Genomic DNA, 24,618 nt, shown 5'->3' on the forward strand with positions numbered 1-24,618 from the left:
CAGATGTATTTCAATCACCTTTTTCCTCCTCCTCCTCCTCCTCCTCCTCCTCCTCCTCCTCCTCATCCTCCTCATCCTCCTCATCATCATCATTTCTGGAATCTTTTGACCATGGCATAGTGTGCTACTGGGTGAGACCTTTTAGCCAACTTCATGCTGCTGAAAAAAGTTCTATTTAGGTGTTGATTTGATTGAACAGGGCTGGCAGCAATCAGGCCTGAGTGTGTCTAGTCCAGCTGAACCTCATTATGAATGCAGTTTCATAGATTTGGGGATTTAGGAAGGGGGTTAAATACTTTTTCACACAGTCCCATTTGGTATTGGATAACGTTTTTGCTTCAATAAATAACATTATAATTTAAAAACAAAATGCATTTTGTCTTTACTCAGATTGCCTTTGTTTTATGTTAGATTTTGTTTGAATTTTTGAAACAATTCAGTATGAGATATACACAAAAACAGAAGAAATCAGGATGGGAGCAAATACTTTTCACAGCTCTGTACATAAATTAAGTTTTGTCTTGTTTTTGTCATGAGTAAATGCATAGTCACTCTTAAGTGGCTGAAAATAGTGCATGGTCATTGTGACAATGCTGAGGGACTGTGATCGGTGCAGGAAGTCATGACAAACCCAAAACATCACCTGTGACAGCACACACCTGTCACAGGTGAACTCAACTATACTGCACGAGCGAATAATAATAATGCACTGTAGAGTTGTTTTCTAAATAAACGTGCATCTTGATTTGCTTTTGACTCTCGTGCATTAGTGCAGTCTTAGTAAAGAGAACTTTAAAAACACTGTCATCATAAGGAGATATCGAGAAGGTGTTTAAGATGATCAGGAGAGTTAGTAAAGTCGTTTTAAGTGTCGAACAGGCTGAAGGTGTCGGGGCTCGAGTTCGCAGGAGTATTGGAGGGAGAGAGGTAAATTTCCATTGCTGATATTATAATGTCCTTATAAATGATGATATGAGAGATATGCTTATTGTTTTGAAATGTACAGAGCAGCGCATAAAACGACATGTTGTTTTATTTCAGTTGAAGAATCTCGATCCTTTCTTGATGCTTGATGAATTCCGTGTAGGCAAACCTGCGGGCTTTCCTGATCACCCTCACCGTGGATTTGAGACGGTAAACGCTTAAGTTCTTCGTTAAATATGAGCGTAGTATCTGGGACAGTTATGCACAGTATATTAAAAAACTGTGGTGTCATATGTCGTGTAATTTCCGACTTAACCCTTACTTCACTAGGACTAACAAAGCTTCGCTGTCAATGTTTTGAAGTTAAAGTAATGATACGGTCATTTCCGCTGTGACAAGCCGAGCCGCACGTTTTTGTCTCGCTTAAAACATCTGTACACTAAAATATATAATCGTACAAGATGTGCATGGATTTGTAGATTATATACAAATGGACCCTATTCTGAGCCGTCTCTATAAAGCGATTAAATAAAATGCGTTGTCCTGTAATCGCAAACCACTGTGATTAGGCCACCTACTTGCAGCGCTGAGAAAAGTAACAGGTGTCACATGACAACGCCGTTCTGATTGCTTCTATTTGGCACTTCAGCAGCGGATGATAAATTCCTAATAATTTATACCACTGATAAACTTCAATAGCCATTTAATTTAAAGTAAATAGTGAAGAGTCAACTCAAAACACTTAAATTATTATGTGGAGCCAGACAACACTTATGGTCGAATCTCACCTCGATGAAGGCTCCGTGGGATTTATTTCCACTAGTGGGCGCAGGTCCTTATAGTTTTATCAAAACATCACAGCACACTGTTCCCAAGTTAAAATAATTTAAATAATATTCCAGGTTCAGTACAAGTTAAGCTAAATTGACAGCTTTTGTGGCATTATGTTGACTTCCACAAACCATTTATTTTGGCTTATCTTTTTCTTAAAAAAAAAAAAATAAATAAAATAAAAAAATAAAATAAGTAAATCATGGTTTCGATGAGACATTTATATTGGAAGTGAATGTGGCCAATTTTTGAAGGATTTAAAGGCAGAAATGTGAAGCTTATAATTGTATAAAAGCACTTGAATTAATTATTCTATAAAACATTTAAACTCTGGTGGTGTTTTTAAAGGTTTCTTGTTTCAGTAGCATACCCAAAATTCAAGGCTTGACCCTCCTCAAATAAACAAAACAAAACAACAACAACAACAACAAGGAGGATCAAGTGTTTGGTATCATTTTAAAGAAAAATTTTACATTTTTTAATGATACAGATTATGATAAATTCTCTTAGCCTAAGAAATTGCTGAAAAATCACAAAAATAATATTCTTATTTTTCTGATTTGACATATATATATATATATATATATATATATATATATATATATATATATATGGGGTGACCAGATTTTTTAAGTCTCAAACTGGGGGCATTACTGTTAAAAAAAAAAAAAGTGGGATAAAATTGCATTTTGTTTTTTATGTAGTACTGCCATGAAGAATTTGACACAACAGATACTCAGATATTTCACAATTAAATAATACTAACTGAATTTACACAAGTGGTCCTGTTGAAAAGTTTACTTTCCCTTGATTCTTAATATGGTGTGTTGCTTTCTCAATGATCAATGACTGTTTGTGTAATAATTGTTCATGAGTCCCTGTTTGTCATGAGTAGTAAAGCTGACCTATTTTCTTAAGAAAAATGCTCCAGGTCTTGCTCATTCTTTGGTTTTGTGCATGTTCTGCACATTTGAGCTGTTCCCAACAGTGGTCTACATGATGTAGAGATCCAGCTTTGGACAACTGAGGAACTCATACCCAACTATTACAAAAGGTGCAAACATTCCTTGATCCTCAAGAAGGCAACACAAGAACTAAAGGGATGCAAACTTTTGAAGAGGATAATTGTGTAAATTAGAATAAATGTTGTGTTATGTAGCTTCTGAAGTGCAGAACTACATAAAATATATGATCTTTTATCTCTTTTATTTGTATACATTCTGAAAGGGATGTGAAAACTTATAAAACAAAAGGAGCATACAAACTTCTGCACTTAATTGTATATATAGTTTGTGAAAATGTATACTTGCTGAGCTACCCAGGCTCACCTGTTTGATGAGTTTGATGTTTTTACTGATTACAATAATATGTGTAATGCAAAATTATTAATAAATGATCAAAATGGAATACTTCTGATTTGTCTGCAAATTTCAAAGCACTTGTTCAGTTTTGGTCATAATGCCTACATGCATTAGAAAGTAGAGCTTCTAAGCTTTAAAACGATACCTATTTTGTGTTGGTTAAGACTGTAGATATTTAGTTATTGATAATTATGTTTCGCCAGCGGGCACGTCCAAGCTTAAAAGGTTAATCCCTTAAACGGCGTAAGGAAATCAGTGTTCTCGTTTACATGACGTTTCAGAACGCCGCAAAAACCCACTTTCTTAAGCACATGCAAACATGGTCACTGTAACCCAGAGTTTTTTTTTTTTGTTGTTTTTTTTAAAGAAAATAAGGGACGAGCTGAGAGAATTTTTTCTGGTAATCCACATTATGTCACAAATGCTGTCGATTGAGCTTAACTTGTATTGAACCCGGAATATTCCTTTAACAAAACTTTAGAGATTATTTTTAGTGGCTAATAAACCACTTCTGTTCCGTTTCTGGCAGAGTCTAGTTAGTTAGAATAGGGAGGATGAATGATCATTAAAGTTTCCTTCTAGATGAATACTGTGCCCAGAATTAATGATAATAAAAAAGTAGTGACAGAGATTTCCCAAAAGATGAGCCAACCAAATAGCGTAATCTCTGAGATTTAGAGGAAATGTTTTTTTGGCAACATGTCTGGTCTAAATACTCTTACTATGGAAAATGAATCTATGTGATGAAATGATTTGGAGTTTTGTAAGGCTTGTTTTTAAAAAAAACTCTGCTTTGTGTATCAGTTGCCATCTGGACATATAGTTGTCTCATCTTATTTTCTATATAAAATGAGTCATAATGCATCACCTTTCCTCATGAGTAAAGGACTTTTTACTATTAACTGGATGTGTAATTCAGAGATGTTCTGGAAACTGACTAATTTTAGACAGCACTCTAGAGAGGGCTACTCAATTTCAGAAAGGTCAGGGGCTACAAAGCTGGATCCCTGTACACTCTTTTTTTACGATATATATATATATATATATATATAAATTACAAGTTAACATTGTTATAGTAGGAATATTGGAATATTATTTAATGGGATAGTTCTCCTAAAAATGAAAATTCTCTCATCATTTACTCACCTTCAGCACCCAAAATATTAATTTGTTTATAACTTCCGAAGACATAGATTCAACCATTTGAGTCATATGGATTTTATGCTGCCTTTATGTGCTTTTTGGAGCTTCAAAGTTCTGGTCACCATTCACTTGCATTGTATGGACCTACAGAGCTGAGATATTAGTCTAAAAATCTTCATTTGTGTTCAGCAGATGAAAGAAAGTCATACACATCTGAGATAGCATGAAGGTGAGAAATTGATGAGAGAATTTTCATTTTTGGGTGAACTATGCCTTTTAGTATTTCTTTTAAACATAAGGGGTGTAACAGTTCGATTTTCTGATATAGATCATTTCTGTTGTCACTGTGATTGTCAACTAACAAACACTATGAGTGTTTAACATCACATACACCAGAGATGTGTTCAGAAACAAGAGCGATATATCCAAAATTAGCACCAAAAGACCTTCAGCGACAAGTCATAAAGATTTTTTCACCCCCCTTAGCATTTTGCACTGAATTAGATCACTAAAAAGCATTTGCTTGAAGGCGTCTCAATGCCGTCACTGCAGGAAAAACGGTTACATTTTCCTGTAAATACTGTTGTCATGACTAGTACATAAATCTGATGAGCTATTCAAGTTTGGACAGATTCGCGCCATGTTGAGTAACTCTCAAGTGAGATTGTGAGTGTGTATATTTGATTGACAGAGATGTACTGTGTATGAACACGCACGCAGACCGACCGCCCCTCTCATAACATCAGCCATGCTCAGATATTATTTATTGTTGTTTTTTATTTGTAACATCCTCGTGCAGTTGAATTCCCTCTCTAGCGTGATTCAGCACTGTAGAGAACTAGCCATCCTTTCACAGGATTTTGAATTCCCTTTTTTTATTACTGGACCTCCATGTTGCCTGAGACATGCAGGTGTTTTTTCTTGCCATCGGTCACATGACCGTCAGATCACAGCTGTGCTGCCTGTGGCTGCAGGTTAAGCAAGCCTCAGAGGGGTCAGATGTTGACCTCTTACCCCTGCCTCCTGTATCCTGTTGAGAGCAGCGCTGTCTGTGTGGGAGATGACATGTAATCCGTTCACCCGTATGTCGGACCACAGCCCATGCAGATTAATTTTTGCCTTTTTGAGCGGACAGCTGGTAAGAGGCTGTAGGTGGATTTGGTTCATTAGTAGCATATTTATTTAATTTATGCACATTTTTGTTGATGACACATTAGTACCATACCCTTAGCTTTCTCTGGCTCTACAAGAAGTATGTTTCTGATTATATGTTTTCAAGACCTTTCCTAAATATGTGGGTTAATATTGCATTAAACGTTTCAGGCTGTTCTGAAGATGTATCTAAAACATTTACTGTAAGATATGCATCATCAGAACAATATTCAATAACAATTTCATTTCTCTCTCACAGAGCTTTAGACATATTAAAGCATAACTTTATTCCCCATCAGGTTTTTTTTTTTTTTTTTTTTCGAAATCCCTCGAACATAAACGTTGTCTACTCTGCAAACACAGCCCTTGAATTATGTTTCACCTTTCACAATTTTAGACACATTTTCCTCTAAATAAATTGAATGAGTAATGACTTTTCCATACTTACTGTCTTTTGCATGAATATTCCCCCAAGAAATATTAATTCCCCAAGTCATTATCACAAAATAAACCCAGACTGATCAGGACCTCGATGCAAAGAGAAGGTCTTGTATCACCTTGAAGGGATTGTTTTTTTTTCTTCTTTTTTTCTGATAATAACAATACGTTATCCTGCTTATCACAAAGCTTTTTATAGTTTAAAAATGAAAAAAATCGACATGAAAAGAAAGAGAGTGTGGAGTGATATGAGCGACATGAAACTAAAGGCTATGCAGGAAATCGGTTGCCTGGGATGACAGTCAGTTATACAATGTAGAGGTCATTTTACAAAAATATATGACAGCAGAATTCTAAGTATATTAATTATAATATTTATTATATATTTATAATTATTTAATATGTAATTGTTTATTTTGGGACCTTGTAAATATTGATATATGCAATTAATTTATCAACACATTATGTAATAATTCGATAAAAAAATTAATATATATTTTATATATTTATATATATATATATATATATATATACACACACACACACACACACACACAGTGTATATTACAACAACAAAAAAATAGCAATTTAAAAAAAAATATTGATATATATATATATATATATTTATAGGTTCCCTGTAATAATTAAGACCATTAGCTGAGAGAGAATTTATTTCGCATGTAAGCAAAATGGACATTATATCCGAAATAAAAATAATCAGAAATCGAGAGCTCGTAAACCGGAATTAAATCAAATTGGAAATCTTTATCAAGCCCTAGTAATAGCAATATTTAACACCTCTTCCCTATATTTAAAAGCCCTACCATGCTATGTTTGGTGCAGTAATTTAAAATGTGTTACGGTTCTTGCACAGGTTACGTATTTGTTGAGTGGATCGTCGGCCCATGAGGATTCCAGTGGTCGCAGCGGGAAGTTGGAACCTGGTGACCTACAGGTAGAACAACCATGAGACCTGCTTAAGGTCTGTCAGAATGATGAAACTTAAGTTATATATGTCTATCAATTTACCTTTTATGTTGTTTAGAAATGTACATGCAAAGTCAATGCAAACATTGTGTGAAGGCCTCCATGTGGAATGATTTGTGTAGGCTGTCAAAATGGGTTGTTGCAAATTAAAATTCATAACAGAGATTTAATAGCTTTAAATGATAATAAAATGTATTTTAGTTTAATATGAAGTGCACACACACACACACACACACACACACACACCAAACGTACTAAGAGCTTGTGCACCCATAGGGCATTTCCTGTGTTTTCTCAGTCGTAAAGCTGTCTCACTTTCTAATGGGTCAGAGAGGGAATGTTTTAATGGGCCTTTAATATGTCTGTAACCCTTAATACTTTAACCTTAGCTAACACCACTGCTTCCTTACCATCAAAAACTCAGGGACTCCCCTGATAAAACCAGGAGCACGAAAGAGAAAGAATGAGGAGAAAGCTGCTGACAGGGCTGCCGTGTTTCACTCCATAACTCAAACCACCTACTGCACAATGGCTCCCTGAGAGAGGCTGCTAAACCTCAGAAGGAATGGAAATTTCCACTAAACAACTGAGAGAGAGAGAGAGAGAGAGAGAGAGAGAGAGAGAGACATTAGGAATATTAAGCTGTTGTTGTAAAACTTGAATGGTTCATTTTAATACTGACATAAAACCTCATACAGTTCTCTTGAAATCTACATAAAGATGTCATTAAGCAGTGTCCCTGAACCAAGCACTTAGTCTGTTTACTGGTGATTACTAGAGTAACGAACAGACCTAGCACTAACACAATATTCCGGGTTAATCACAAGTTCAGCTCAATCGACAGTATTTGTGGCATAACGTTGATTACCACAAAAAAATTATTTCGACTCGTCCCTCCTTTAAAAAAAAATAAAAAATATCGAGGTTACAGTGAGGCACTTACAATGGAAGTGAATGAAGAATTTTTTTGGAGGGTATAAAGGCAGAAATGTGAAGTTTATAATTTTATAAAAGCACTTACATTAATTCTTCTGTTAAAACTTGTGTATTATTTGAGCTGTAAAATTTTTCATTTTAGGGTTTTAGAATTTACTGCATTATGTCGTCATTGCAATGAAGTTGTAAAATTGGATATAACTTTACACATAAAAGGTTAGTAAAAGATTTGATCACACTAAAATCATGTCTTGTGGCTATACTTTCGAAACAGCGAGTATTTTAATGTTTACAGATTGACCCCATTGACTTCCATTGTAAGCGCCTCAGTGTAACCCAGATTTGAGATTTTTTTTAAAGGAGGGAGGAGTGTCTGTTTTCGGCAGAGGAAAACACCATTCTTGCGTAGATTAGAGACATAAACATAGAAAAATCAATGCATTTTCAAACAAAAACGTATAAGTGTGACGTGGCCTAATTTGGTTCACAAGAGTGCTGATATTTAAGTTGCATTCACGTACTGTCAGAATTACTGTAATTAAGAGATGACAATTCAGAGATTTTCACGTCCTCAGACTGAGAAATTGTTAGTTTCTGTGGCAACTTATAACACCAAAACAGCTGCTTGTGTGGATTTTGTTGATGACAACAAAATATATTTATTATCACTACATTCATTCATTAATTCACCTTCAAAATGTTTAAAAACACGGGACCTGGGTAGCTCAGCAAGTAAAGACGCTGACTACCACCCCTGGAGTCGCGAGTTCAAATCCAGGGCATGCTGAGTGACTCCAGCCAGAGAGGGAGGGTAGAGTCACATGGGGTAACCTCCTCGTGGTCGCTATAATGTGGTTCTCGCTCTTGGTGGGGTGAGTGGTGAGTTGTGCGTGGATGCCGCGGAGAATAGCGTGAAGCCTCCACACACGCTATGTCTCAACGGTAACGCGCTCAACAAGCCACATGATAAGATGCGCAGATTGACGGTCTCAGACGTGGAGGCAACTGAGATTCATCCTCCACCACCCGGATTGAGGCGAATCACTACGCCACCACGAGGACTTAGAGCTCATTGGAAATTGGGCATTCCAAATTGGGGAGAAAATGGGAGAGAGAAAAAAAAAAACGTACTCCAGGTAACACTGGCTATAAAAAAAAAAAATGGCATATAAAATACCTGTAACTGTTGAGGCTTCTGACATATTTGTTCCTTTTACATGACTTCACGACTTCTAAGTCAGAGCTTTCATAGAATTCCAAGTTTACAACTTGTAATTGAAAGTTCTACGAAAAAGCTTTTTACCAGTCATAATCTTGGAATAATGATAATTCCGACATGATGTGAATGCACCATTATCACCGTATCACCAGAACATTTCACTGTTTGCATCACTCCGCTTGAATGTGCTAATGCCGTTCCAGACAGCCTGTAAGTCTGTGTATTGCTCTCCAACATGCAACGGTTTATCCTTATTTTGCTTATTTTGGAAGTATTTCCGTTGACGGTGCAAAAATAAACAAAATAACTGGCGAACTTATGTTTAAAATGTAAGTTACTCGATATTAACTTAGAATAGAATAGAATAGTATAGAAAAAATTGAGATTTGCACATTGTATTCAATCATGTTACATAACATCAGTGTTTATTCCCCACTTAGCAGTATAAACAGAACATAATGGTTTGTTTTCTGTCGTGTAAGTGGATGACAGCAGGGCGTGGGGTGATTCATGCTGAGATGCCTGTGTCAGATGAACCCATTCATGGCCTACAGCTTTGGGTGAACTTGAAGGGTGCAGATAAGATGGTGGAGCCGCAGTACCAGGAGCTAAAGAGCAAAGAGATCCCCAAACCAAGCAAAGATGGAGTCACCGTGATAGTCATCTCGGGGGAAGCACTTGGAGTAAAGGTTAGTGTTCAGTGTAAGCTACTGATCTGAGACCAGTTTTGTGTACTGTTTCATTTAAGAGGTCCCCACTTTCAAAGAAAACATGGAAATATCAGGGAATGTTTAAATTGTGATTTCCAGACCTGGTAAAGAAATCTTACAAGAACATTCCGGGTTCAATACAAGTAATGCTCTGCAGCATTTGTGGCATCTAGAAAAGTTACATTAGGTGGCAATGACATATGACACGGGTGACGGGGGTTTTGCGCTTGTCTTCTGTTCCTATTTTGTTTGGGATAGGGTTAGGGTTAGCGCCATGACGATACAGTTCGATCCTTTGCATTTACAATGGAAGTGAATGGGGCCAATCCGTAAATGTTAAAATACTCACTATTTCAAAAGTATAGCCACAAGACGTAAACAATATGAGTGTTAACATGATTTTAGTGTGATAAAATTGCTTACTAACCTTATCTGTGTGAAGATATATCCAATTTTAAAACTTTTTTTCATGATGATGTAATCTAATCAAATCGAGTGTCAAAGCTTGCAACCCATAGTGATCGTTCCTTTGAGTTGGTTCTTTTTAATATATCAATCAACTGGCTCACAAACCGCTCTCAATGGTTTATTAGCAAAAAGGCTCATCCAGTGCTGATAACAAACAACTGGAAAGGTCATGGAAATTTAATTGGTACAAAAGTGTGGGAATCTTGTTTTCCTGTATTATGGTTGTTTACTGGCTCAACAGTAAGCACAGGTGTCCACATTGAATCATATGGCTCATTTGTGAGCCCATGTCCGGTCCTAATACCGTCTTCCCCTTTTCTCTCCATTAAACTTTCACTATTAATAAAAAAAATAAAAAAAAGCTATTTACTGGATCCAGAAAATGGAGACTGGAACCAAATCATTCTCTTTCTGAAGCTTTCTGATATACTGAAGCACTAATCTGAAGTATGGCTTATTTTCCCAGCCAAGAGCCCTGCCTTTCTTGTCAGGTGATATAAAACATGTTCCTCATGATTATTATAAACTCTTTGAACCAAACGAGAGAGAGAGAGAGAGAGAGAGAGAGAGAGAGAGAGAGAGAGAGAGAGAGAGAGAGAGAGAGAGAGAGAGAGAGAGAGAGAGAGGTGGGGAAAAAATTGTCAGTACGCCTCTGTCTGTCTTACACTTTTGTCTGTTTATCATCAGTGTTCTTAATTTTGGCAAACATGTGCTTCTGTCTGCCTGTTTCCTGTTTATGATTTAAAGCAACGTATTATATCTTGGAGTCACTGCAAGCAGCTATCACTGAAGGCATTTTCTTAAAGGTATAGTTCACCCAAAAATGAAAATTGAGAAGCTTGTTCTCGTGTGAACAACGCAAGTTCTGATGCACTCATGAATGCGCAAAGGAGAGCCATCTGTAAAATAACTTAGGTTTTGGTAAAATGGACCCAATCATATATCATCAGAAGACTTGGGAAATAATGCACGAGTCACTTGGACTACTTTTGGGTCTTTTTAAGCTGTAATATGAGTCACTTGCTGGGTTTCCATCTAACTGTTTTTATGCATATTTAAAATTTGCGCTTATGAAACCTGAATGGTTTCGCATGATATGCACATAAACTCTCAAAATTTGTGTAAAAGTTTACGCACTAGGCACATATGGATACGATTTTTCATAGTTTTCACAAAACAGTTACGTGTTTTGACCATTTGTGCACAGGAATGAAACTTGGCACACAATTCTTCGAACATAGCCCTTGACATTCGAACTGTTTATCCCATAGCTGGACATTAAAGTGGGTCCTCACAATCCGCCAGAACAGCCTGGAGCACTGGCGCTACCAGGTAAACAGGCGGGTGGCGTTTGGGCATAGCAGCCAATTCAGCCCTCGTTATATGAAATAATGCACTCATTCTTTGGCATTTCTGCAACATGGTCATGTTGTTTCCGAGAGTTCCTGTTCTCTAGGATTAGCCACATTATGCCGACACACTGACAAGCAGCTTCTCCCATTCAACATTTTTGCATCGGCTCATGCATGTTTACGTTCCTTGCATTTACATTTATTCATTAAGTAGACGCATTTATCCAAAGCAACTTACAAATGAGGAATGCAACAGAAACATTTAATCATATGGAGGCAATAATAAGAGAAGTGCTGTAATACAAAGTTGCAAATTGCTCAGAGAAGCACAAGTAGAGAGGAAGGTGATAATTAAGTATATTTTTTTAAAAGAAGAAAGAAGATAGTTATTGCATTAGTAAGATTGGGTCAAGTGCTCACGAGAGAGGTGTGTCTTTAGTTGTTTCTTGAAGGTGGCTAGAGAGCAGCTGCTTGAGTGGGTTTGGCAGGTCGTTCCACCAGCGGAGAAACAGTTGAAATGAAAGTCCGGGAAAGTGATTTTGAGCCTCTGTGAGATGGCACCACGATTTTTGGCAGTCTTGGATGGTGTAATTGTTGGCGAGTCTAGATGGTTAAGTTATGATAAACTGCTTGGCGAAGCAGCAACGAGAAACTCCGTCTGCACTGTGTTGAGTTGGAGGTGGTGTTCATTCATCCAATACGAAATGTCTGTCAGGCAGGCTGAGTTCCATGCAGCTACTGCAGGATCGTCAGGCTGGAATGGGAGGTAGATTTGTGTTATCGGCATACTGTAGCAATGATTGGAAAAGCCATGTGCCTGAATAACAGATCCCAGTGATGTCATGTAAATGGAGAAGATGAAGGGTCCAAGCACTGAACCCTGAGGTACCCCAGTAGCTAGTTGGTGTGACTTAGACATCGCTCTCTTCCAAGACTGTGAGGTAAGACTCAAAACCAGTGGAGCACATTTCCTGAAATGCCCATAGCTGTGAGGGTTGAAAGGACGATCTGGTGTTTGACATTCTCGAAAGCAGCAGAAAGGTCTTGTAAAATAATGACAGATCATTTGGTTACTGCTCTCGCCAGCAGTCTCAGCTGAGTGTCCACTTATGAAGCCAGACTGGTTGCCTTCTAGTATGTTGTTCGGGTCCCTTGTGGCGTGACCTGAAGCACGTTGCGTCAGCAGCTTGGGAGACCCGTGTTTGGATCCTGAGTTGAAACAGTGAAGTAATCACGTTCGCATAATCAGTGACGATCTAACATTACATTTTTATTCCACAAATGGTTAGATTTAGCTTTGGTGTTTGGGTTGATGGGTACGGTTAATACATTTTGTATTCCTCTTCAATGTTTTGCATCCTGTTCAGCTGAAAACAACACGCTTAACAACTTGGTTTTGGCACCCCTCTGTGGACAATTTACCCTGAAAATTAAGCTCACACGTCCCATACACCCAATAACACTTAACTTTTTGACCACTGGGGGCAGGGCCGCATTAATGCATGGGCTTACCTGGGCTTAAGCCCCTGGCCCGTGGCAGCAGGGGGGCCCCGAACTCCTGGGGGGGTGGGGGTGTCCAGTCACAGTGTTTCCCGTCTACGTTCTCGGGAGGGCACGTATGTTAGCGCGTTCTGCGGGAGATGCTGATGTAAACACAGAGAGTGTGCGCAATGGCTAAACCCGTATGTGTAGTGCATGCTCATTGAGTGAAAACATTCCACTCTACCCCCCACCGCCGCTCTGACGACTGACAGGGGCCCAGCGAAACCATAGGCCCCGGGGCCCAGGACCATCTCAATGCAGCCCTAACTGGGGGCATTGTTTCAAATTACGGTATACACTGGCCGATTTTACCAAAGAAAAGTCAACCCACTGTTTCCGATTTCACTGTGAGATCAGTCTGGTCTCCTGGCAGCATTTAATAAAACAATGTACAATTGCTCCAATACACAAAAACTACTCTCCCTGAAGAAAGGAGTCCATTCAGCTTCTCCATCATAAGCAGGCGGGTTCCCTCAAGATAATGCGGATGACATAGTGGATGGAAACACACAATGATTCGCATTTTCTTTAGTCAAATTAAAAAAAAAAAAATCGCTTAGAAATGTGAAATTCCGCTACTATTAACTGCCATTGTATTGAAATCAGCGAACGGGACATCCTTTAAAATTCCTCCTTTGGTGTTCCACATAGAAAGATAGCATTATGGCTTTGAACAACATGGAAATGATGAAAGACATTTTCATTGTTGGGTGAACTATTCCTTTAACGTTTGATCTGAGCAGCCAACTGCTTTTTAAATGTTCCAGCCAACCGGAATGTCCATTTTACTATCTGATACTAGAGTCCAGCACACTAATTGCTGCTGCGAGGGCATCCTCTGTCCCCTCTCTGAGACAACAGCAAGAAATTTGGAGCAGGCTTGAGTGGAAGTGGTTTTCTAAAATGTTTTAAATGTAAAATGTGGTTATGGAGGTTTTCTCAAGGGCAGACGGGTGAATGCATTGCTGAAGTTAAATGTGGGTCAGCCAAGTACTTGGTCTTACTGGAACCAGATATTTGCTGGATCTCACACACAATGTTTTTACATCTGTTCAAGACTATAATTTAAACAATATTGAACAATTTCTCTTGTTTTTTGTCTTGTAGCAATAAAGAAAGATGGCAAAACTGTGACATGTTGAGTGGAGAACATAAACGTTTGGTGTCACAGTAGTCATCTGGTGTGAACCGTAAGTTTTTTTTCAAGATAAAATATTATGATTTTGGCATTGACATGCTTTTCCTTTTTCAGTCAAAGATTTACACAAGAACTCCAACCATGTACCTGGACTTTAAACTGAAGAAAGGTGCAAAGCATGTGCAGCCTGTACCCAAAGGTAAAACATTACTAAAAGATGTTTACGTCCATATTGTGGGTTTTTTTTTTTTTTTTTTTTTTCATATGTGAGTGTTCGGGAGGGTGAGTTTGTCGTGAAATCTAAAGTTACTTACAGACAGAGTTGAATGAAATGGCTTTCTTACAATTTAGTCTTTAAATAAAAAACACATGGCTTTCTCCTTAGTTACAACAAGCACATTTTGACAATAAATGAATCTGGATTTCCCTGAAGTCCTTACAAAATCTTTACAAAAGTACTTGACTAAAACATCATACCTCACTCTTACAAATTTTTGGGAAAAGACAGTATTGTGTCATTTTTGCTCAAATGGTAAAAGATGTCATACTTCATCCTTTGAGTCACTTCAAGAGTCAGACTCTCTCCTTTTAGCTCAGAATGAATTTATCTGGCAGAGTTACAAAGGTAAGATTTCACATATGAACCAAATAAACCAATCTGCATTAGACAGTGAACAAATACAATGCGCTTTAGTGCTTGTTGTATGACTCAAACTGACCACAAAGCACTACGCAGGGTCACTGCAAAAACAGTTAGAGGAGTTGTGTAAGAAATGTCATTCATGGTCGTGTGTCCACACGAAATACAGTCATACTTTATATTAGGTGTTTTGTACTACTATGTACTAACAATAAAATACATACAATACAATGTATTTACTGTGTAACAACATGTAGTTCTGCACATTTTATGATCCACATTTGATGCTACTGAGGTTGAGATACTGGTAGGTTTAGGGGTAGTGTTCGGGGTTAGAGTTAGATTTTAGGGTAAGGGTTGGGTTAGGATTAGTGTTAGGGGTAAGGTTAACAGTGTAACTGCTAATGTAATTAAATGCAGGTACTTTAAATGTAAGTATAATGGAACAACACATTTGTACATAATAAGTACATTGTATCAAGTGCATATTAGTTAAAGACACCTAATATAAAGTGGGACCAGAAATACCATCAGGTGACGTCAGGATGGGCTCATATCAGCATGGTCATATTAAGATAAGAGAAGGTCAGATGAGAGGAATTGATTAGTTATCATTAGATGTGGAAGAAGCTGCAGAAGGACTTCATCGAATTTAAATAGCTCTTTATTTGGTCATATTGCTGAATTAGGGATGCACCGATATGAACATTTGAGGCCGATAACGAAACCGATAATGATAACTTCCCTTATTTTGTCATCACATGACATCAGTTTTATTTAGGAATGCATAAAAAAGGGGGCCTGGGTAGCTCAGCGATTATTGACGCTGACTACCACCCCTGGAGTCACGAGTTCGAAACCAGGGTGTGCGGAGTGACTCCAGCCAGGTCTCCTAAGCAACCAAATTGGCCCGGTTGCTAGGGAGGTTAGAGTCACATGGGGTAACCTCCTCGTGGTCGCGATTAGTGGTTCTCGCTCTCAATGGGGCACGTGGTAAGTTGTGCGTGGATCCGGAGAGTAGCAAGAGCCTCCACATGCTGTGAGTCTCCGCAGTGTCATGTAGGAGATGCATAAAAAATTTACAAAGAGCTACAAAAGCTTTTTCACTGTTCTAACAATAAATTTCCTTTGAACATGGATTGGATCTGTTGAACACATGAGAGCCACAGTGAAAGATAAATACAAGATAAAAAGATAAAAAATGACTAAATATGATAATATGTTGATTGATATGAATAAAGGTTATTTTGTACTTATAAAACATTTTGCACTTCTGTTTTTGCAGTTTAAAACGCAGACTTTTAAGGTTTAATAATCATGCAGGGCCATGTTGCAATTTTAATTCAGTCAATCATGCAGCATTAATGGACATCATACTGATATCTCAGAAGTTAAAGTCTGCTGGTTTCAAAGCGTTTTGGATGGTTTTCCTCATTTTGTATCCTGTACTGTAGGTAAGTGCCGCTTTCACAACCGTCACGTCCGTTTATGCTGTTTTTTCCACATTAACCTGAGAACAAGAAAGAATAAAAATTAGATATTACATGTTCTTAGGAGTGCCAACCCTTCTACAAATTGTGGCTATTAATATTTCTGAAAAATGAAAATTGTGCATTTTCAAGTTTAAACAAAGTATGGTACTAATTAATTATAAATAAACCATGGGTTTTTCATATCGGTATTTTCATGCTTATAACCGATGGTTTTAATTTGGTCAATAATTGGCCGATTAATATCGGCAGCAGATAGATACATCGGTGCATCCCTATTAGAAATGGATTGATCCTGGATAGTCAGTATTCTTTCAATGTGCATTTGAACTTGCATTTTAAATGTATAAACAGTGGGGTTCAAAAGTCTGAGGCCACTTTGAAGGTCTGGGATTTAAAATTGAATTCTTAATCAAAATCAGCTTCATTTTTCAATTAAAATTGTTATGCTGATATCATTTGTAACAAAAAAAACGTATTTTCTGAAATTCATGCGTTCCCTTCTAATAGTTTTGCATTCCCTTACAAAACATTAACCATGGTGTTACCACAGTAACCACAGTTGAATTATGGTATTTGTAGTAGGGCTGTCGATTTAACTCGTTAATTCAGTGCACTTAATTATATTAAAAAATAATGCGTTAAAAAAATTAATACAGTCCGGACCGTAATAAGTAGGGTGGCCAGATGTCCCGTTTTTCATGGGACAGTCCCGTATTTAAGCACTTTTTCTGGTGTCACGACTTATTCTGAAAAAAATTGTGTTTTGTCCCGTATATTTCCCTTCTCCTAAAATTTTTCTATCGCCTATGCGACTTTCTCAGTCATGTGAGTATTATAATCAAATGTAGCCAAGGATACAGCTTGTAAAACCAATAAAATCACACTGTGTTATTTGAAGTACATGATTGGATTAAACTATCCAAGTCTATCAATAGACATCCAGTTAGTGAACTGATTGATGAGTCAGTTTGAAAGAGCACACAGATGAAATTGCAGCTGGAAAAAATGTCAGGGAAGTGCGCATGTACATTTAATGAAGATCTTCAAAAATATTTTACATTTCTAAAAAAAGGAGTCATAGACAGAGCCTAGTAAAGTGAGGTGTGAGTTGTGTGTAGCTCACTTTTCCATCACCAATGAAGACCACAGCGACATCGTGCAGCATGTTCATACAAAAAAACATGTGGATGCTGCTAAAAGTAAGTGTGCTACACCAAGTGTTAGCGATTATTTATTTATTTATTTATTTTTTTTTTTTTTGAGAAGCAAAGTTCAGAATCTGACAAGGTGCACGCAAGTGAAGGACTTTTTGCTTATCGTTCTATTGTGCACGGCCATAGTTTTGCACATTCATAACCTGATTAAAGTCTTCCAAAGCAGTTGGATGCCCTGGTTGAAATGCGAGCGGATGATTTCTTTTGTGCAGTGAGAAACTTTTATTCAGCATCGGTGGATTACCACCAAAATTGGAGCCACTCATTGGAGAACACAGAAAACATACTGAGAGACATCCCAGAGTGGAAAGACATTCAGAGCAGCCTCGAACACTTCCACTCCAGAATCCCCGCTCTCAGTTTGACTGACGAAACCACGCTCTTTGATGAGTGGGCTTGCGCGAAAAACATTGGCACTCGTCGCATCACTGAGTGGAACATGAACAAGACGGCCGTGTCTGAGAGATGGACAGATGTTTTTCGTGAGCTGGAGAGCAAGACCATCAACTTTGGAGTCTTAGCCAAGGTTGTGGAGTTTGTTTTATGCCTGCCTGGGACATCTGCATCTGTGGAGCGTGTGTTCTCATTAATGAACGCAGCATGGACACCAGATAAATCTTGACTCAGTGTAACAGTCATGAAGGCAATGCTTTTCATACCTCTTAATTTTGGATTGGACTGTGTACACTGATAGAAATTGCTGCCAGAGAAAAGTACAAGTTGACAACAGTTACAGATGCGGATGCACCCTCTACTTCGCATTGATCTGCGCCTAGGTAAGGATACGTCAATTTCATTTTTGCTGGGAGCGGGCTGTCCCGTTTTCCACAAGCAGGACTCTGGTCACCCTAGTAATAAGGAATATTCCTTCCATGTGAGCAGTTCCTGTTTTCCTGTTTTCTCCAGGGGGCAGTAAGTGAAACTCACTGTATAGGCAATGCGCAGCTTATACAGACAGAGAACAAACCACACTTACCGACAGCAGACAGCACAAGATGAGAACACGTTCTTGCATTCAAACACAGCTTGATGGAGCGCAAATCCGAAGTTTCAAACTTAGTTTAACTTGACACAGCGACCTAAAATTTATGAGGCGATACAACAGAGAGGTTTATTGTATCCAAACCATGTCAGTCATGGTTACAACTAAATTACTACTGTATAGTAACACTATGGTTAATTTATTGTGAGGGAATGCAAAACAAATAATTTTGGTTGCCACTGTATTCTGTATATTAATATAATGGGTAAATTCAGGGAAATAGGGCCACTTTTTGACAGTCATCTCATTGTCAAAAATAGCCAAATATAGCTGAATTCACCATATATGCTATTATTATATCATTATTGTTCCATTGTTATAATTACAGTTATTCTTTTTCAGGTTGGACAGCTTTCATCTACACCATCGTAGGTTCTTTATGCACTGGTGAGTTCAAATTTTGTCCTCCTGCTGGGGATTCCATTATCACAGCAGCTTACTCTCCTTTGAGTAGATGCTTTATGATTATTTTTCACTTCCTCCCTCCCTCTCTCTTTCTCTCTCTCTCTCTCTCTCTCTCTCTCTCTCTCTCTCTTGGACATCTGACAGATATTCTGACTATTCTTGTGATCATGTGCCAATGGCAACTCCCTCAAGCTGAGAAATTAGATTTCCAAAGCAATGTTTGATGTGTTGATTTATTGCCACAAATGTGATTTATAGGTTATAGGAGATTATACAAACATTCATTAACTATGAGTTTCCACCTGTGACTTCAAAGCATGTCTAAACAAATCTCGAATCTTCACTGTTCACTAATATACAATTTTCATGAATAAAGTAGGTGTTGAGAAACCAACTTGTTGAAAGGGTGTGATGAAATGCGGTACCATGTTAACATGAAAAAATATATATATCTTGCAGATATTTTTTCTGATTTAATCTGGTTTACGGGGTATCTGGTACTCAATCAGCTTCCATCTAACTTGAGCTGCCTGCCAGGTCTAGTCATTTGACATCATTTATGGAATATAGCTAGTTTGTATAGCATAATTTGCATAGGATTGTGACGTTTATGTAGGGTGACCTGATTCCTGCTTGTGGACACGTGACAGCCCCCTCCCAGCAAAAATGAAATTGACGTATCCTTATCTAGGTGCAGATCAATGTGAAGTAGAGGGTGCATCTGTAACTGTTGTCACCTTGTACTTTTCACTGGCAGCAATTTTTCTCAGTGTGCGCTTGTCTTTCAAGAGTTTATCGTAAAATGCAGAGCAGTCCAGTCCAGTCCAAAATTAAGAGGTATGAAAAGCATTGCCTTCGTGACTGTTACACTGAGTCGAGATTTATCCGGTGTCCATGCTGCGTTCATTAATGAGAACACACGTGCACAGATGCAGATGTCCCAGGCAGGCATAAAACAAACTCCACGACCTTGGCTAAGACTCCGAAGTTGATGGACTTGCTCTCCAGCTCACGAAAAACATCTGTCCATCTCTCAGACACGGCCGTCTTGTTCATGTTCCATTTAGTGATGCAACGAGTGCCAATGTTTTTCGTGAAAGCCCACTCATCAAAGAGCGTGGTTTCGTCAGTCAAACTGAGAGCGGGGATTCTGGAGTAGAAGTGTTCGAGGCTGCTCTGAATGTCTTTCCACTCTGGGATGTCTCTCAGTATGGCCCACACAAGTTTTTCTGTGTTCTCCAACGAGCAGCTCCAATTTTGAAGGTAATCCACTGATGCTGAATAAAAGTTTCTCACTGCACAAAAGAAATCATCCGCTCGCATGTCACCAGCTTCAACCTGGGCATCCAACTGCTTTTTAATGTCAGAGGGTATGAATGATTCCTCCAGCCTGGACTTGAAGGCCTTTCTCAGGTCACGAATGTGCAAAGCTATGGCCATGCACAACAGAATGATAAGCAAAAAGTCCTTCACTTGCATGCACCTTCAGATTCTGAACTTTGCTTCACAAAAATAAATCGCTAACACTTTTACTTTTAGCAGCATCCACATGCTTTTTTGTATGAACATGCTGCACGATGTCGGTGCGGTCTCCATGGGTGATGGAAAAGCGAGCTCCATACATCTCACACCTCACTTTACTAGGCTCTGTCTGTGACTGCTTTTTTAGAAATGTAAACTCTTTCTGAAGATCCTCATTAAATGTACATGCACACTTCCTTGACATTTTTCCAGCCACAATTTCATCTGTGTGCTCTTTCAAACTGACTCTTCAATCAGTTCACTAACTGGACGTCTATCGATAGGGGATTGTGGTTGGATAGTTAAATCCAATCATGTACTTCAAAAAACATGGTGTGATTTTATTGGTTTTACAAGCTGTATCCTTGGCTACCTTTGATTATAATACTCACGTGACTGAGAAAGTCACATAGGCGATAGAGAAATTTTAGGACAGGGGAAATATGGGACAAAACACGATTTTTTTCATAATAAGTCGGGACACTAGAAAAAATGCTTAACTACGGGCCTGTCCTGGGAAAAACAGGATGTCTGGCCACCCTACGTTTATGTATGTTATTTGTAGAGCTATCAGAATTAACGTTACGCATGCGATTAATTAAAAAAGTTTAACGTGATAATTTTCCTAATCACGATTAACGCATTTTTCATTAATACTGAATAAACACTGGTGTAAAGGGCAGAAACTTTGTAATGTCTGCCTGAAGTCATTACACTGATGCACACACTATAGTGCCAGAAACCTTCTAGCAAGGAGACCCTACAAGCTAAGCATACGCTGCTATCCCATAGACATTCTATGAGCAAAACTGTCTTAACACGCTAAAGTTAACCGTTACGCTCTCTCCTATGATAGAGCCGCGGAGGTTATCTCAGTAAATAAAATAATCTCTGACAGCGCTTCCCTGTCAGTGACAAAATGATGGAGAAAGGAGCTCTTAGCGCTATTTGATGTATAAATAAACAAGCCCAGATGGGACTTGTGATCTATGTAAGGTGCATGGTGAGTTCAAAGTGGTGCTCGACGCTGGTGTTGCTGCCCTGATGCGAATCATGAATGCAGCTTCACGATTGCTCTAAGAAAGTGGATAGCCACAGTCACCGGCAGATTAATATTGTGGAGGATGAGAGTTTAAGAGATTTAATGCCCATTGCAATGAATATGCAACCTATGTTTGGACTAGTTCTTTCAATTAGTCAAACTCCCACTTAGACTTTGGGAAATGTTTAATGTTACTCGAATTGGTGCTATTTTAGTGCATTTCTATGTTTATAAAAGTGGAAGGCTTTGTTTGGAAAATGTTAATAAAGCATTATATTGCTACATATTGTTTTGTTTTCTTCCTAAAATGGAAATAAATACATTTTGACAAGAAAATAAGTAAATATAGTGTCAGATTTCTGCACTTTCAAAATCTGCGATTAATCGCGATTAACTACAAAAAAAAAAATATGCGATTAATCGTGATTAAAAAATTAATCGACTGACAGCACTATTTATTTGGTTTTCCTTCAGGCCCAGATGATGATCCTCGGACAATTGAGCCACACCACACAGTGGTTTTTGAAGATGGTGAATGCATCAGAGTGGAAAACAAGGTTTTTTTTTTTTTTTTTTTAATCCTGTTCCTATGTGAAGCTGTTCTGGTTTAAGTAAATTGTCTTTTTATTGACTTTTTATTATTATTTTTAGACAGTTGAGGAATCTCACTTTGTGTTAATTGCTGGTGAACCCATAAAAGAGCCTGTGGTTCAGTATGGTATGTTATGTATTTTATTAGTAATATTGCCATATCCTTATATGACAATTAAAAACATAACTATTTATGGATATGTATGTCAATGCATTTTTCTGACTTTTCTAAAACTAGGGGTTTTATTTATTCATTTCAGGGCCCTTTGTCATGAACACACAGGAAGAGATTAATCAAGCCATCGGAGATTACAGATCAGCCACTAATGGATTTGAGAGAGCAAAAGTTTGGAAGTCAAAGATTGGTCAAAAATTCTAAGCTTTTCTCAAAGCTTCCGTTTGTGTTCCTATAGCTTATTATATACAATGCAATACTAAATATACAGTACAGTGAATAATGTGTGGTTTAAATGTAGAAATAAAGGTAAAATATCATTTTGAAATGATAAAGAATAAGCTGTTTAACAAAATGAATACAAAAGGATTTGGACTTTTTTTGGTTGTCAAACATTAGTGGAACATGTCCTTAAATATGCTGAACTCCACCTGTGGACAGTTGTGTGAACTTGAGGAAAACTGACTTCATATATCTACTAAAAAGTTATTGGTTAAAAGTAAAGTTAGTTCAGAGAAAAGTCTAGCAGCATTTGTTTGTAGATACTATTTGCTTTGATATCTTATTAAAGGAATGTCATTTAGACATTTAAGTGTGGCTTAAGTGTCCAAAAGTGTCATATATATATATATATATATATATATATATATATATATATATATATATATATATATATATATATGGGTTATTGACAAATAAGTTTGTCATAATGCACTTTATTTTTTTATTTTTTTTGTTTTGTCCAGACTTATTAAATTACTCAAAAATATATTACAAATGCAATTACTTAAATTACACCTCTTCTATGAAAAACATGATTTCAATTATTGAGTTCAGTCATTTTATTTGACTTTTTTTCTTCTGGAGTTTACAATAAAAAAATTTCAAGTGGTGTAACTCTCCGGACAGTAAAATGAAAAAATAAAAAAAGTCTAATTAAAAGCTAAAATTCTTCAAAAAAACAAAAATAAATGTTGGCATGAGTAGTGCAGAATAATCTTTTTATTATTATTTCTTTAAAAAATGCTTTAAAACTATTTTATTTAAAAATATGATTATTGTTTAAAAAATAAAAAGAATCCGCAGAAAATCTAAGTCATGTAGTGTAGCCAAAATGCATGTTGCCATTTACGTGACAAAATGTAGCCATTTTTTTTTTTTTTTTTTTTGCCCATATCGTAAAACATGACATTTTTATGAAAAGGCCCATTTTTGTTTTGGTCATTTGGTGTAACCCTGAGATATTTTGTTATTCTTGACTCAAAAATGTATTATGATTGTAAAATAAATAAATACAATAAAATTTCACCTGGAAAAATTCTCTCCTCATTTACTCACCCTCGTGCCATCCCAGATGTGTATGATTGTTTTCTTCTGCTAAACACGATTTTCAGAAGAATATCTCATCTCTGTAGGTTCAAACAGTGCAAGTGAATGGTGGCCAGAACTTTGAAGGTCCAAAAGCACATAAAGGCAGCATAAAAGTAATCCATACGTGGTTTAATCCATGTCTTCAGAAATGATATGATAGCTGTGGGTGTGAAACAGATCAATATTTAAGTCCTTTTTTTTTTTTTTTTTAACCATGAATCTCCACTTTCACTTTCACATTCTTTGTGCATATTGTCACCTACTGGGCAGGGAGGAGAATGTAAAGAAAGAATTACTTAAATATTGATTTGTTTCTCACAAACACCTATCATATCACTTCTGAAGACATGGATTAAACCACTGGAGTCATATGGATTGTTTTACGCTGCCTTGATGTGCTTTTTGGAGCTTCAAAATTTTGGTACCAATTCACTACAGAACAGAGATATTCTTCTAAAAATCTTCATTTGTGTTTTGCAGAAGAAAGAAAGTCATACACATCTGGGATGGCATGAGGGTGAATAAATGATGAGATAATTTTCATTTTGAACTATCCCTTATATGTTCTCAAATATATTGAAACCAACATGGACACAAATTTAATTTTTACGAACTTGACAACAGAGATATTTGTCAATGACCCATGTATATATATATGTGTGTGTGTGTGTGCGTGTGTGTGTGCGTGTGTGTGTGTGTGTGTGTGTGTGTGTGTAATCTTACTCTAGTTATTTCTAAAATCTTTAAGCTATGTATTCCTTATTTTTATGATAACTAATGATCAAAGTTTGGTCTTCTCACCATTTACTCAATTTATTTCTGATATATTGTGTAACTACTAATATTATTAAGATTATTGGTTTTAGCTGTTAATATTACAGTATATCTGACCACAACATGCCTTGCTTTGTCAAATATCTCTG

General features: G+C 37.3%; 1 protein-coding gene across 1 annotated transcript; it reads left to right on the plus strand.

Annotated features, from left to right (window-relative positions):
* Positions 1–588: 588 nt before the first annotated feature.
* On the plus strand, positions 589–24,248 carry pir (pirin). Its single transcript, XM_051672895.1, has 9 exons — positions 589–927; positions 1,042–1,134; positions 6,724–6,804; positions 9,474–9,680; positions 14,316–14,400; positions 18,933–18,977; positions 22,033–22,115; positions 22,210–22,276; positions 22,410–24,248. Exons 1-9 carry the CDS (start codon positions 838–840, stop codon positions 22,526–22,528), a joined length of 870 nt encoding a protein of 289 aa, XP_051528855.1. The 5' UTR covers positions 589–837; the 3' UTR covers positions 22,529–24,248.
* The last annotated feature ends 370 nt before the right edge of the window (positions 24,249–24,618 follow it).

The sequence above is a fragment of the Myxocyprinus asiaticus genome, chromosome 35, assembly GCF_019703515.2.
Source record: "Myxocyprinus asiaticus isolate MX2 ecotype Aquarium Trade chromosome 35, UBuf_Myxa_2, whole genome shotgun sequence".
In the NCBI taxonomy this organism is placed as follows: domain Eukaryota; kingdom Metazoa; phylum Chordata; class Actinopteri; order Cypriniformes; family Catostomidae; genus Myxocyprinus; species Myxocyprinus asiaticus.